We start from the raw sequence: 17091 nt of genomic DNA, 5'->3' as shown, positions 1-17091 counted from the left end.
TATAAAATTATTGTACGAAAATTAGTGATATTTTGGTTTGAGACCGAGAAATTCGACGTACGCTTAAATTCGAGCTACGTGGTTTTTTGCGAACGTTTTGGTTCTCTTAATAGCGTATCTCGGGGATAGCCTGTATTGTTTTTTTATTTCTCATTGATAACTATTACATATACATTTATAAAGATTTCCTAACTCCCAATCGTGAACATTTGAAACGGCTAACCAAGACTATTGAAGTAAAACTAATAAATCATCGAACATTGTTTTAAATAAAATAAACGATGTCATAGATTTCGACTCTTCAACTTCATCTATAAGCACTATATTGACAGATATTCGACATACGACCTTTTCGACTTACGCCTTGCTTTGGGACATTTTTTCGATCTCAAATACAGTCGAGTCTCGGGGATCACCTGAATAAATACAGTAGAACGTCGATTATCCGGGGGCGGATTAACCGGCGGGCAGCTTAACCGTGCACATAAATCTGACATCTGTTCATACGTACGGCGAAAATTTGCAGCGATAGTAAATTGAGTAACCAGTTTCTTGTGCAGCTCGGTAGTGTCTAGGGGTATTTTCGAAATTCATTTTTGTTCATGAACAGTTGTTAAACCTACAGTTATTGATTCAAATAATATTCTACTAACGATTAATCGATTGATTCTAGGTGAATTAATAATAAAACTAGTAAATTTCATATGTTTTACATGCGTTTGACATTTCTTGGACCATTATCCGTGCAAATCGATTAACCGGCAGCCGTCCGGTCCCGAGCTGCCCGGATAATCGACGCTCTACTGTAATTGTTTTTTTACCAATCCCGTTATATTTAAATTTATTATAGTACAATACACTATTTCCCCCGGGTGACTTTTATTTGCATACAGTAAAATTGAACCAATTTTTACCAACGTACCAATTGGAACTCGTTTCGCACAACAGTATAATTTTAAATGCTCCCCGAGCGATTTCGCTTAGAGATGCATCATTTTCTTACAAATTGTTAACCCCGACAGCAGAAAAGTTTTGCTCAATGCAGCCTTAATAAGTCACAGATTTCGTGCTTCTCAGCGGAGCAAGCGGTAACCGGTCCAGAAGAGCCACAGTTACAGTTGCACATCAATTACTTTTTCATGGTGGTTGGCGAAACTAACAAAAAAAATAACTTGAATAAAGAAAAGTTTTCTTCCGACCTTCGACAAAGTTTAGCAACGATCTTGGGCAAAGCGGTACTTTTAAATTTGTTTATTCATCAGTGCCCAAAAGGGAGTCAAGCGAGGAGCCGCACTTGCGTGGGGTCGGGAATGGCAATGGAAATAATGTCATTGCAGAGCGCGCTGTCAAACCATCACAAGGCGACGCATCCTGTCGCGCTCGGGAGCTGAGTGACGAATGGTTCGTGTGCCAAGGTTAACTGAGCTGGTGTCTGTCGAAGCGGGGATGAAAATGTCACTACTCATCCTTGGCTTAAAACACATTGCCACTAGAGCCACTGGGTAGAAATTGCAAGTAAGCCAATCCTCTCCAACCAGGGGATCCTTGGGAGAAGCCCCACGCAGGGAGCCGGCAGCGGCAGCAAGAGCAGCAGTACTGTCCACGCCCCCTCCCCAGGGTGCATCCGTCAGCTTGCTTCCCCATTCAGAAGGGTCTTTTCTTCGCACCATCGAAAATCAAGGCCATCGAGTTTGAAGCGTTCTCCATTCACGGTCATAGAGCAGGCAGAAAGAATAAGACAAGGAAGAAACACGGTCTTTGCACTGTACCATGGGACCGAATCTTCAAAACCGGATGGCTCCTGTGCGGGCAACGAGAAGTCAGGGATCGCCTTTAGAAGGCGCTAAACAATAGACAACAATATTCACTGCCACCTTGTTGGACGCCGGTACGTCGAACAGGACGTGCAAAGGGCAGGCAGCACGGTGCGTTTAATGCAGGCACTGCTGATGGATGGCATCACGATGCATTGGAGATAGTGGCGTCGGTGGTGATGAGGGTAAGATTGAAAAGCAGATGTATGAACTACCGGCACCCGAGCAATCCCTTTCCGGGTAATGCATATTCATAGTCATGGTCGGTTCATTATGCGAAGCAGCCCTAGCTTTTCAATTATGCTTATTCCGTGGTGCAATTCCAAGACTTAACCTTACCTTGTCGCCTGCTGCGCCTGCGTTTGTCTTTGCTTTTCTTTGTTGTGTTGCTTGGTGTCCATGCCGTACTCGCGGGTCCTGCTTATCCTGCCTACCCGGTCATCTGCCGCTGTCCCTCGATCGATTTCTTGTCTCAATGTGTCGGATTTCCCAAAACAGCAAAACCCAAACACAACAAGCGAAACCGAGACATTGCCAAGATAGAAGCCCTTTCATTTGGCACAAGTGCTGCACAAACCGGGCCCAATAGCATTTCGTTGGCAACGTGCCCAATCGACATGAAATGTTAAATAATAATGCGCTGCCCTATTAACACTCTCCGCCCGGCAATTGAAAGCCACGTGCCAATTAGGTGGCGTTAGGTCTTCAGGGGGCAGTGAAAGTGTCGCAGCACTTGATTTTTTTTTGTTTTTTTTTACGTTTTCCGCATTTAAGAAGCAAATTGAGTATGAAAACTAGACACTTAGAACCGTGGTGGACGAGAGGGGTTGAATGTAAGCTGCTGGCAAATTACAGTGTAGCAGCAGAGCTTAAAAGCGGAATGAGTTTAATGGTTAATTTGCACCTGCGATCAGCTAACATGTGTCTGATGCGAAGGGATATTTGGGGCCTTTGGAGTAGTTATTAAATAATCCAATAGTTTGTTTTTAAAGCTCGGAATGCGTTTTTGCAACTAAGTTTGCCACAAAATTATAGGAGAGCCTAGAATTACTTATACAGTGAACCCTCTCTTATTTGACACCTCTCCAATTTGAAAAACCTCTCTTATTTGAACATTTTGGACAGTCCCTTGATTTCCAGTACATTTTTGTTCCTCTAATTTGGAAAACCTCTGAAATCTGTGTCCCTCTTATTTGTGTATGGCGTTGCCATGGTTATTGAATGATGTATGCTCAAATTGGCAATCCTGTTCGCAGTTTCCTATAGCAACAGTTAAGGCTGCATACTAAATGTTCTGTCTCTTTCTTGTTTGTGTGGACCTTTCATTCATTTTCAACCTCTGTAATTTGAAAACCCTTCTTATTCGACAGTCCCATCGCCTCTCAAATAAGAGAGGGTTCACTGTATACACTTACTTACTTATATACTAGAATTACTTATATACAAAAAAGCAAAGCCATTTAAAGGAGAATCAATAATATGAGCTACAAGTATGGCACTGACAGCAACTGGAGATGTTTTTTTTTTCAATTTTTCGAGCAATGTTATTTTCATGAGGCGTTTTTATATCAGGATCAAGATTACATACAAAGTTACAGAATGTGTTTTTATACCACCAAGCATCACACCAGACGCTGGTACGATTCAAAACTCCAGCGAGCAGCAGCGCTAGCGCAACACCATCATTACGCTCCGCAGTTAGCAAGCCTCCAAAACATTGTCGATTTATCTTCCTCTCGTAAGGTCGTTCTTTTACGTCGAACGATCACACAGTTGGTGCCGGAACATCGTTCCCAACACTCACACATACACACACACACACAAACCGGCCCATTCAAACCCGTTCTGGGGCGGCCCAGATGAACGGGAGGATTACATGCCGAAAACAAAAAATCATGATTTTTATGCTGCTTTTTCCCAATCTTATTTGTGTAATAATCTCAACGCATTTGATTGATGGACGCCTGTCGTTTGCCGCACCTTAGCGAACCCTTCCCCCACTGCTGTCCCAAAACGACGTCCGCCACCGCATTACAACAGCTCGGCGAAGGTTCCACCGAACGGGAGTTTGACCTTGACGCACCACTAAAAGAAACCGCGGCGAAGCAAGCGCTAGAAGTCACCTGGACGGGGTGAAATGAAAACGAAAAGCTACAACAACAACGAGCACAACAAAAACATAATTTTTGGACTGGCTGGTAGAACAACCATTTCTTGCCATCCAGTCCAGCCCGAGGGGGAAGGTCATTGCGACCAAAAAAAAAAAAAAACAAAAACGCTCGCACACACACCAAGAATTAGTTACACCAAATCTCAAACCGCGCGCCTAACGTCTTGAGCGCATTGTTCGTGGAACCTTTCGACCTATATTTACCGTGCTTGAGCCGTTGCCAATGCGTGAGCGAGTGTGTGACGACTTGCCTATCGATCTGCTCGAGCCCTTCATTTCACCAACGGCTTTGTGCCGAAAACTTCAAGCACTGGGACTGTCTTCGTCTATCGTGCGGGGGTTGTGATTAATTTTTTTCCACTCCACATCGGCTTGCTGGTAGGGCTTGCTGATGACAAACGTTACAGACTCCATTGGCAGAGCCTGCGGAAAGGGCTAAACAGGGCTGCCTAGCAAAGGGCCCTCCAACACGCTGCGTGCGTGTGAATGTGTGGGTTTTGAGTTAAACGTGGTGCGTGCACAAGAGACTAAACTCGCTGCTCAATGTGTTTTTGGCAGCGACCGGTGAGCCTCGTTGCAGTCCCCAATACTTGTATGGCTAACCATTGCAAAAGCGTTGCGATTGGTGCCTTGCGACCTGTGCCCTTTCGATCGTAAGCGTAGGGATTTTAGCTATGCTCAGGCTGTAGCGTATGCTGCATACCGTTCACACTGTGCCTGTCCCATGGGCAATGGGTCGCTTTAAGAAGAATGCATCGTGCAGCTTAAAGGTGGCTGTATGAGCATAGTTTGCTGCCCATCGTGCACGAATGGGCAGGCAGATGGGCGATAGCTTTGAGGTGCATAGGGCATGATATGCGTTGTATTTCAAGTACTGTACAAAGTTCACAGCTGACGAGAGATGAGCTTCATTAGTGTATTGAAAGGTCAAACCAAGAGAAAAATTCTACTCATCTATCGACACCGGCGTGGTCAGCCATTAATTTTGCCATTAAAATGATTAGTATTTTCTCAGTCCAAAACTATACCTTTTAGCAAAAGTCATGGTAGAAGATGAATTGCAATCCAAATGATTACCTTTGCTGTAACATGTTGCCTCGTGTGTTTGGATTATCAGCTCTGCGAATAAAAAAAAACGACACTCTTACGGGGCAACATTTTAAACTTCCTAAAACTACACTTTCCTTTATTCGTCTTGCATTATCTATCCGACCAAGAAGACTCCCAGTCACACGATGACTTGTGGAAAAATGTACACTGCACTTGAAAGAATCTTCAATTCACACACGTACTCAGACGAACGAGAAGAAGCACCGTCGGCCCGGCAATAGCAAGGCGTACCGCAGCATCAACATGCGGCAACGAAACAAAAGCAACCATGCATGCAAACCGAACTCGCATCCATCCCGGTTTTCCATCGCCATTCAGCCGGCGTTCTGTGTGTGTGTGTGTGTGTGTGTGTGTGTGGTGCACAAGCGGCATCTCATGCTTCTTTCCGACCCTTTTCCGCGCAGAACTACCCTCGGTGCGTCTGTCGTCAGCCCGCGTGTTAGTTGTGCATGGTTCAATGTAAAACATATCACCAACAACCCGTGCGTCCCGTGCTTTCCTTGCACATTCTTCGGATCGGAATGCAAAGGGGTTTGAAGATGCTGCTGAAAAGGCAACGAAAAGAAAGAATCCCTTCGTCTGCTCCTTCCGCACCGGGTCACCGGGTGGATGGTACCGTACAGTGTTGGAAGCGTTGGTGCATGCAGGGGCGGGCTGGGGTTTGTTGGTGAAATATAAATGCGAATAAACATTCCATTCGCACGGGAGCGACCGTATCAGGCAGGTGGAAAATCTTCCGTCGGTGAATTCTACATTACAACAAACTACGCTTCGCCAGGAAGAACAGGCACATGGTGTAGGTTAGGGTCACGAAGGGAAGGAGCCGGGATATGCAGTGTTACGGTATGGCTTTGCTTGCACAACGTTTCGTTCCATTTTCTAGCATTCAATCCCATCCCGGCTATTGATGTGTGCCGGTCTCAATTTGACGTCCTCATAGCTTGCCACAGTTTGCTGCATATGCTTTATGCGACAAACGGCTTACCGAGCCGCATTGGTAGAGCCTGGGTCACATATGTCTTGCATAATAAAATCACATTTTCTATGAATGCTTTAATTCTCTGCGCAAAAGTTGGCAATCACGATTCAACAAATTGAACAGTTTATTAACATATCATTTCTTCAATTGATTTTGCAACATTAAACGCATCCCTTGAGTAATGGAGTAATTTGTTAAGCTATAAAAATTGGCTGCTCAGTAAAAAAAAAAAAACATTGCTTTTTCACATTGCTGATGTTCCATTCACAACTGTTGACAGTGTAAATGCAAACAGATACGCAATGTCCGTCAAATTGAATCATATTTTTTTGGAAATGGCACGATTTTCGTACGAAAACAATCTGAGAAGGTCAGGTCACGAATAACGACTAGCCGGCGAAAGAATGAGCGAGAAAAGGAAAACCGTGCGGAAAATTCAATTTTCCCTCCAAAGCGCTCGTTTCCGATCGTCCGCGCAGAGGAGACACATGCACATGCCCGCGGTAACCATCGGTACGCGAACCCCGTTTCCCCGATGGCCAATTTCGAGCCGATCGATTAAAATCCCTTAATTGACTTAACAGTGCGCAGCGCGGTGCACCGGTGCTTTGCAATCGGTGCTGCACGCGAACCCGATACCACGGCTCAACGGTGCAGGGAATTAGAGACAGTTTGCAATATGCAGCGCCTGAAATTGATTGGCGCTGATTGAATTCCGGCGCGCGAAGGAGAAGCCGTTGCCGTCACGCGTGGCGGCGGCTACAAGGGGCGTCGATCGAACTGCGCAGAGGATTACACTAATTAGCTTGTAAATAATAAATTGATAGCATTTGCGTGGTCGCGCTATCATGACGCGCCTGCCGTTGATTAAACGATTAAGTGGCAAAGTAATGCAATCGCGAGCGCGCGCACTCGCGCTTGCTTCATGTGCAGCGTCGGGTTGTACGGTGGCCGAGAATGGTGCAATAGAAGCATTTAGTAGGAGCTATCGAAATCTGGCCGAAGAAAATTGCAATTGAAACAAATGCCACCAACGTAAAATGGCAAATTGGCAGCACACTTAGTTGCCGACTGGCCTATGCATTTGTACCTTGTTTTTCTTTTTGCGAAGTAAAGGAAAAATCTTCCTTTACGTTCACCTAGGAATGAACCACTTGTTTTTCATTCTGGTAAACATTTTACCATGAAACCTCATCGTAGTACTTATCAGCAACGCCACAGCAATAGCAACAGCACCAGTGCAATGAGAAATTTAATCAACCGTATAATCGATTACTAACATCGATTGTGAGTCGGGTAATATGCTGCCACTCCACTCACTTACCCACACGCCTCATATGCACGCTGTTGATCGGTGGGTGCCGATGGAGCTGTGTGTGCTGAGTGCATTAAACAATCATTATCCGGTCCGTTGTGACATAATTACACAAATAAAGCATAATTTAGTAAACCGTTTAAGCGCAAGCAGAATGAGTTTTACGCGCAATGAGAGCATGGGCCTCAGATTCAGATAGTTGGAGAGCATAACTTTATTTAATTTGGTGCGTAACACTCTTTTTTTTAGACTATTTAGATGATTGTATCATCAAAAATAAATATGACGCGTTCACATTCATTCAATTCACTGAAAAAGATCTTTAAATACGGATCAGTAATATTAATACTGAAATCAAATTTCAATCAAATCAAAATATACGGTTTGTTTAGATGCGTTGCTGTACAATAAATTTAAACAATTTACATTAAGTATCCAACATCCACACTACCGGATATTGAGTGACATTGCAAATCATCTACAAATCATGTAACATTGAACTACGGTGCATGAAGCTCTTCTGATTGGTGAAAACACACCAACAAAATACAAATGTAGACAAAACTATGTAACATTGTTGCCATCGATACGACTCCTTTGCTACCGTTCAGCAATGTACAACATAGTGTTTTGATTTTCGAATCGTACCAAAAGAAATCGAAGCACTTGCACAGCATCCCTCAGCCTGCAAAGCTAGACCGGCGGTAAAATATGCACCGACACAATTCAAACCACACTGCTGGTCTGCATCGACCAGCGTCGACCCAGTGGTCAGTTACTGTGAAAGTGAATAGAAAGAAGGGTAGATTATCCGTGCGTTCATAAACATATCGCACACACTCCTTCCGCTTTTCTCCATCCCGACAGAGTCAGCCTGGCCGCACAGCGATCGCACATGCCCATCGATCGGAGGATTCGGTGCATCGGTAATGTGCCTAAATTCAATAGAACCTACGTCTAATATTGTTGATAGCATATCCTCCCGCATGCGTTCATACCTCCAATCTCTTTTCCTCATTTCTTTTGCTTCCTCTTGTCGTTCTCCTCCTCACGGCTTTCAACAGAACCCGAAATGAATATGTATAAGGTACTGTCGGGGATTGTTGGTGTGCGCCTGACTGGCAGCACAATGGTATTATGCCATTGCACTGATGGGTTTCCCCGTCCATGCAACAACCACTCGAACCTTGGTTTGGCATTACATCCACCCTGAGGCACACATTCAACAGATTACCATTGCAGCTGCTTTTTCTGTTAACGCAGACACACTAACACACACACACACACACACACAAACACATCACATTCATCCTGCTGGCTTCCTTTTCTTTTTTAGCCCAAGTGCATCATTCGGGGCTGCTCAGATGTGGATGCGATTGTTCTCCGCTGGGAACTATTTATCTGTTGGTCCCGTCCAAGGCGTACCTTTACGCACGCTGCAGCAGCGCGTCGGAGTGTTGCACGCCGAACGGCTTCACCGGAGGCGGGTTTGGGCCGGGCGCACCAACGAAGCGCACCGATGAGATACGTCCAAATTAGCATTCATCTCAGCACACCCGAGCGGCGTTAATTTGCCGGATAGATTCCGGGACAGGACTTCTTAGGTTTGGGCGGCAGGTTCCAAATGCGAGACGCTGCGAGAGTCTCGGGAGACTGCATCGGGAAGCGGTCCGCAGCGAATCGACGCGATGCCGTGTGCGGTGCGTGCAGTGCGGGATCAATTCCAAAACTTTACCTTCGCGCTTCTGGCACCGCTGTTCGCACATGCCACCCAACACGGTGCAGTTTGTTTGCGCTGATGTCGACAAGCTTATCGCCTGTGTCATAGCCTGCCACCTGGCGCCCCAGTACGACGAAAGGTGCAAATTTGTTCTCACATCGCCGTACGATGGAGCAGCCTAGTGGCGCACGGTAGCAGACGGTGCTGGTATCGGTATCGAAAGCCCCCCCCCCTTCCCGCCGCTTTCCTCGTTAAACGAGACGTTGCATAATGTGACGGTCTACTGCACAGTCGGTCCCACCATACCAGTTGATCCATTCTTCGATCTCGCATGCAATCGTACTTACCGATCCAGCGAAACGGCTATCAAGCTGTAGACGGATGCTGCCACGGACACTCCCTGTATGTACGGCACCGTTTTGCACATCAACCAGCCGAGCATCCATGCTAGAATGTATACAAAGAAAGAGAACGAGAGAGAGAGAGAGAGAGAGAGAGAGAGAGAGAGAGAGAGAAATGTTAGATACTTATCAACAACAACGCGGCACAGTGCAGCTACGAAATTCAAACGCCCGGAACAACTTTCATTCGAATGGTATCTTTCCTTAATTGCCAGCGCAATTGCCAGTAGAGAGTGTGGGTAAAAAGTGTCCCAAAGCTAAACAAACATCCTACGAAATAAACTGTCATTTGTAAATGATTTGATGTATAATTTTTTAAACTATTTACAAGGTATTTATTCAACTATAACGTGTAATGTATCCTCCCAGTCAGCTTCCCGTGTCAATTAGCTTCGTTTAACAGGCAAAGCTGATGATAAAATACAACCGTGTTATTAAATCGCACCGTTAATGCGATGACCAAATGTCAACCAGCCCCAGGAATGCTCCCCCTTTATCCGTCTTTGCTATCCGGTGCAGCGTAAAATCCACATCCAAAATGTCTTTCGCCCCCCCCCCCCCCCAAAATAGATATCAGTTCTTACGTACGGAGCGGCAGCTAGGTATCGCGCACAGCCAGACAAAACCACCTGACGTTTGACCTTTACCTTCGATGCACGGCATTCGACATTGGACTCCAATAATTTGCTTCGGAAACAAACCGTACACCGGTACTTGCTGCAGCGAGATCCTGCCTCGCTCAAAGAAAATTGCATGTACACCGTAAGCGGAACCGCTACGCTTCCGTTCCCGTCCCTACACGTGGCAGCGGCAGCGGCCCCGGGTCGACCTGGCTGCAAGCCGAGGGCACAAATGTCACGGGGTTACACACAGCCACACAGCAGGTCGAGCAGTCGCTTTGGAATCGAAATGCAGTTTCATCTTGCGGTCGGTTGGCTGTGCATTGCGCCCGCTTGGCTAGCGCTTCTCCGGCTGGCCCGTCAAGTGTAACCGCAGCACGTGAAGAGCATCCCAGCGGGCTCTTTCATGGCACTACTTGCGGGTTTTCAAAAACCTCGCGTTTGTTTGCACATTTTCCATTTCATAAAAGGTAAGAGACAGAGTGGGAGTATAGGGATGCCGGTAAGAGTATGTCGAGACGGAAACGTGCAAGCGAGAGATAGAGTACGGGGAGTAGAGAGAGAAATCTCATTAACGAGAATGTTAAGCCGGCGAACCATATGCACGGTAGGCTATTGCGACATTAACGTCATACACGTGTTATGCACTAATGTTATTCAACTTAATGCGTCTAAGGCACGGCTGGCAGCAAATGCTGCAAGTTCATCCATCGTGTCCCGGTAGGTGGAATCCTATTGGATTCCGGCTTGCCGACTATCTACTTTGAGTTGCGTACAGTCGGCAAAGCTATTTGTATGTGTTTTACATCAAACAGCCAGTAGTCGACATTTTTAAATTTAGGGATGCTTAGGCCGGGTGAGACCGACTAGGTAAGTTAAAAAATATATGCTTTATCTCGCAATTGCGGCACGTGCACGCATAATTAAATATTCACGACGGAACAGTTTCCCTGGAAGCACTTTTCTCTCGATCGGTAGCTTAACTCTTCTTGGAAACTTGGTCGGGAAGGTGTTGGCCAATAAACACACGCTGGCGTGTTGCTTATAAACACATCACAAGAAGATACAATTATTACAAACTTTGTAATGGCGCTTAAACAAAACATTTCATTCAAAGCAAAGTGTGTATTTAACCGAAATCAAAAACGACTAACGCAGATGTAACTCTATACCAATACACTCCAGGCTCTCTTATTCTTTCCCTGTTAAAACAAGATCGAATAAAGACTAGTTTGTGGCTAAGGTTTTTGCTACCAGGAAACAATCCATGTCGAAACGTTGTACGGAGCCGGTGCGCCTATTTATTAGACCACTGGGCTTCCGTGAAAACTGAGTGTAAATTTTACAACAAAAAGTAAACCTTCTTCAGATCTTTACCTCAGGTAACAATGTACCTTACCATATCGCTATGAAACAATATAGCTTTTAGATATATTAATCCACATCCACGCTGTTCTGCCATGGTGCTTTGGGTTTTTCACATACCATCTGTTGACAATGCTTCCTCATTTCTCCGTGTATCTGCGATTGTAGATATTCTTTCTACAGATGATACGTGCATGACAGTATTCATATACCCAAGTGCATGTTTGCATGAGCTATCACACGGAAATGAGAATGTGTAGGGAGATAGCTATCTCTCAACTTTGGTTGAATGTGTCATGAAAACTAACACGAAAACCCTTCAAACCAGTACCTTTTGGTTCATACTGGTCGAGAGTGTCCCTTCATCCTTAAACCCCGTTTATTGTCAATCCTGCACCGATGTACCGACACCGATGTACGACCACAACCCGACGTCCTGGTCAGAATTGGCCCTGCACCCAGGTAAGGAGTGCGCATGGAAGTAATTAATCAGTCTCCGTCTGCCCGAGGACGATAAATCAAATTTGCGGGTGCAAAAGTGCAGCAATTACAATTATCACCATTTACCCACCCGCCACCGGAACACGTTCCCCACTCCGTCACAGCATACGCCACCGTGTACGCGCTTGTATGCCACGTGCGATATGTCTTGTCCGGTGTGGATTTTCTTTGGCTGTGCTTGTACCGCTACCATGCCCCATTCAAACGAGCACTCAAACATCTAGCAAACATCTCATAATGGTTCGCTTCCTGCACTCTTCTCGCTGCGCTACTCGCGCAGGCCTTTGCAGCAATGCCTTTACCAACACCCCTCGCCGCAAGCATTAAATTAATGGCGTTTATAGGTTCGGTGCACATGCACAGTAGTGCACTGCTTTTCATTCCCACCCGAACGATTGTGGTGGTGATGGTGGTAGTGGCACATAGTGATGGTATGCACACTTTTCCCGGCCCGTTCTTGTTGCCAGCCTTTTCCCATGCCGGCACATTGTTCTCGTTTCACTCTCTGTTCACTGCTCTGTTGTTCTCTGATGCCGGGTCAGTTTCTGGCAGTGGGCGCGCAATACAACATTGAACTTTTTTTTTCCTTTTTTACGTGTTTCTGAACTTGGACTGTAAATCCTTTCTCCGCCGTTGCATACCCGGCGCTATTGTTCTGCTCACGTTTATGTTGAGTAGATGATTTTACGAACCACATTACATTGGACACTGCAGTTGCTGCCTGTCATGGGGGAAAGGTGGAAATCTCTTTCTCGCTCACACATATTAAAAAAACACATACACCCTTTTTCCATCTCTCTATGCCCCATTGAGTTTTGCAGGTCAATTTCGTTTGATGTACGTTTTATTTATGACAAATGATGTACTTTTCTTATGTTAATTTGTGTAATCTTATTGGGTTAGCTTTTAGTTAATTTGGGTAACAATATAAAACTTAGTTTCGTTCTTTCTATGTATAATTCAATGCACGATTATTATATTGCATCAATGTATATCACAACACTTTTCAGTTGGCCACAGTGAACTCGGGAAAAAACACATTGTCACGAGCGAGAAAATTGTCATAGAGCTTTGTTATAACATGCTTAATCGCCTAGCATTCAGTTCAAAATAACTTCAAACTTGCATGCAAAATCTCAGTAATTTCACTTATTTAAATTTACTTTTTAATACTAATGTCACCATAAAATGCTCTCTGATTGCAGGGGCCCTCTAAAAACACTATCCAAAACTCTTTACAGGAAACAACACAAACGCACAAACAACCACACAAAACAGGGACTAGCAAAAAGCTTGCCAGCCATAAAATTGCCATCTTCCGTTAGGTTATAAAAAAAAAAGCAAATAAAACCACTGGCAGATACAACAGCATATGCCCCACACGTCAAAGTAGGGAATTCATTTATTACAAAGCAGCAAGCATCCACTCCATTAGAGGCAAATTCCTGGAAAAGGTGCTGCTCAAATACCGTCACCAGAGAGACCTTGACTGAATTCATCTCGAGAGTGAATTCCTGGGAATGGGAATCTTTGGGGTAGGTCATGAATATTCATTACCAGTCCCTGTTACCTTTCCCCCATTTGGTTCTGTTCACTCTTGTTCGCCCCCCCCCCCCCCCCCCAGGATTTTATGCACTTACCCTTGATAGCTTGACCAGGAAAAAATGTAAGCCCTACAGAGACCTTCGAAGCGCACAACCCCACTCAAGGATAATCAATTCCAATTAGTATCCTATTCCTGACCACTTATTTACGTAATACGATTGTTCTATCGTTGTACAAGCGGTTGCAAAAGACGGAACAAAATGAGCCTCTGTTTTTTTCTATCGTAAGTAATTAGAAACAATAAAAAATAATAACAAGCAATGATCATTTTCTGTAAATTGCAACAAATTGTCGTGTTGAGTTTATCTGCAGAAAAGCAGGTTTTTTGCTCCAAAATCTCTTTAGAGATCGCTGCTAGCTCTAAGTTCTGGCCGGGTTTGGTCTTATTACATTTGTCTTATGTGTTTGTCATGATTTCTTTGGTTTTTTCCCGTTCGTCTTATTGTTTTAAGTTCGTCTGACGAATTATTTACCTATTCGCATATATCTCCATTGTAAATCGAAATAAATGATTTAAAAAACTGAATAACGGCCAACACATCGTTGAACAAATTCAAAAATATTAGGAAAGGATCCAAACATGGTCATGAAACAACCAACACAAACAACAAAAAAACAAACTTACGAAACCCTGTAAAGCATTCAAAACCAGCCGCCAATGACCTTCGTAGGTGAAAAGGGCGGAAGATATAGCACCACATATCATAAATCTAACATCATTAACCATACTCTAAGTGCCCTTGAGGGTGAGTTTTCGATTACAGTGAAAAAGCATCGCTCCTCGAACAGCAGCTCTTCATCGGCTTTAAGTTGCAACTATTAATGCATGCTGGCTAATCCCCGCCGGGCAGGGCGAAAGCTTTTGCAAGCTATTGCTCCTGGTGCGCCGACTTTCCACTGGTCGGGATTAAGGTTTAATGCTTTCCGGGTTTGCATCATATTAGCCGTCCCGCGGTTGCACCATCTATCATCTGCCACCTACCTTCCAGCGTTTATGGATTGCATTGAAGTGTAAATATTTGACTCATCTTATGCAATGTGGAGCGGCAAAAAGACCATACACACCGAGGGGAGGTGCGGGGTCCTTGCCGGCTTCAGCATCCGGAGTTTCTCAAGGAGCAAATCTCAAGGCCAGGCAGTCTGCACACCAGCGCAGGGACTCGTTCGTTCCGGCCGTCGTATGATTTGTCGCATACCGACTTTCTGGAAACATTCTCGCTGGCAACACTCGTTTCTGTGCAACCATTTTCCCGTGGTGACACTCTATTAAGGAGCCTCCCGGGCCACATATTTGTCGAGTCCGGGTTTGCCAACACCACGCTTCCCACACACGAGCGTTCGTAAGGATAGAGGGAAAGGGAGTGGAGAAGATAAGCGAGGACAGCACGGTAGGGCACTAGAGGCAGGAGTGAATTTTAAAGGTCGCTCCTTGAACGTTCGTACGGGACGGAGGTGAGCTTAATCTACCGGAGGCGGGCTGCCGTCCGGGCGCGATTCGACGTTCGATGAGTGAATGCTCGACGGGGGAATATCGCCTCGATGTCATAAATCGAAATCTCGCTGGGACTGCATTTGCGGAAGCAGAGTGTAAGGGGACGCCGGGTCCGGATGAGGACGATCTTTCTTTCAATTTTCTCACCCTCTCATCACAATGACCGGCTAGCATTGAAATGAACGCCCTTGCGCCCCATCGCCATGTGTGGCGGGCGTATAAAAGGAAGTTATATGAGAAACGCTTTTCCATGTCCCTACCACGTATGGCTCTCCCACACACAAACACATTCCATTTTCAAGAGCCTTTCGAGTGGGATACTCAACGATCACGGTTCAACGCCTTGAAGCAGCTCCGGGCGATACTGATGACCTGAAGACGGATGGGGAAGGTTGGACGGTTGCTGGAAATTAAATTACCCACAAAAAGGAGGAATATACCGCCTTTCCGCTCAAGTGCATCGTGCCCACTCACATAGCCACACACACACACACACACACACACAGACACACACGGCTTCCAATGCTACATCTTGACATAGTTTTCTGCTCGTGTGTGAGCCGCCAAACACACAATGGAGCCGGCCGGCACACTATCCTTCAGTATCCTCCGTGGGCCGCTCGTTTGCGAATCGCACACACAGTTATCGCTCTTTTCGTTTATTTCAATCGACAGTTTTAACCTCTGCCCGGCCCCAACGCCCTGCATTGCGGCTCGCCTTCCATCGATGCCCAGTGCATCAAACACGGAACACTTTTGCACAGAAGACAAACTCATTTACGAGAGATTACATCGAGATAACGATCGTTTATGGACGCTTCCGACGAATTGAGCCATTAATATTGAAGTTTTATATGAGACGGATGACACACATACGTACACAAAGAAAACTGTCCTTCCGTTGGAAAGGTTAGGGTTAACCAAGAGGGGTAAAGTAGAGGCGGAATGAAAATGTCACGTTCGTGGCGTTTGAAGTGTGCTGAAAAATTGATATTAATATCATTCCTCTTTATCTGCCCCGGGACAGTAATTGAGTATTGATCGGAATGGATCCAAATGGAACTTGTGCAAATGAACGTCGCTTTGCTAGGATCAATGCAACGATGTTTCGATTCGATGTAGCTGATCGTAGGTAAAAGCCGTGTACATAATTTTCGATTTTATGTTTTATGATTTTACTGCTAAAGCTAGTAGGAGCTACATTACTGCACGGTATTCTAATGAAAATCTAAGCTTGATAAATTATGGCTGATTGTTAAGCATATTGTTCGTCAAACAATGCGATCGGTAGTAAAAACTGTGGGGAAAATTTAATGTTTCATTAGTGCAATGTTTTAATATCCCGTCAAACATTGCGAGAGTTGCGAGTAGTATCATCTGCTCGAAATCTTAAGGTATTTTAAAATAATCTTTGTTTTTAATCCTTATTTTTTTTAGCGGTGTCATTTGTCAAAAAGATCTCTTCATTAATTTTTGTGGATTTTTTCAAATAAAATGTCAAATTTCACGTGTTTAGTATGTTATAAAATGCACTGTTATACCTGCTCTCGGGGTGCTATGATTATAACTGCTAAAACTAGGGGCGAAAAAACTACCAAGGCTTGCAAGCTCTTTAATGCGAGGGCTCTGGGGCGGTGAACTTGTATGGCGTGCGAGCCCTCGCGCGCTCTCGTAAATCGCTGTCAATTGCATGGCGGGATATTAGTAATCTATATTAGTTATCTTTAGTTAACGGCATAGATCGTAACGATATGCCAACCACAAGGCAACGATATTCCAAACTGTTTCTCAGAAACTATTTCATTATTTATAGTGCCTGTCTTTCGGCATTGGCCTCTTGAAAATAGTAACTGTTTTATGCTTCGTAGAACTCAAGATGTGTTTTTCCCTAGAAAGGTATATTTTTGTGATGACAATTTCGTTTACAGTCTGTTGAAACCATGCAACAGTTTCCAGCATTTGCTATATATAAACTAGATAAGGGTTCTTCGGATCGCTC

At 44.9% G+C, this 17091-nt stretch overlaps 1 protein-coding gene across 1 annotated transcript in view; it reads right to left on the bottom strand.

The window, feature by feature from the left end:
• LOC120950824 (neuropeptide SIFamide receptor-like) overlaps positions 1-17091 on the bottom strand; it is a 99580-nt gene that overhangs the window by 39352 nt on the left and 43137 nt on the right. The window contains exon 3 of the mRNA XM_040369173.2: positions 9456-9555. Within this exon, the coding sequence (XP_040225107.2) occupies positions 9456-9555 (100 nt within the window). The remainder of the gene's footprint in view (positions 1-9455; positions 9556-17091) is intronic.

This window comes from Anopheles coluzzii, chromosome 2 (assembly GCF_943734685.1).
Source record: "Anopheles coluzzii chromosome 2, AcolN3, whole genome shotgun sequence".
NCBI lineage: Eukaryota > Metazoa > Arthropoda > Insecta > Diptera > Culicidae > Anopheles > Anopheles coluzzii.
Note: the sequence above shows the minus strand (reverse complement) of the source record. Positions and strands in the feature narration are given on the sequence as shown.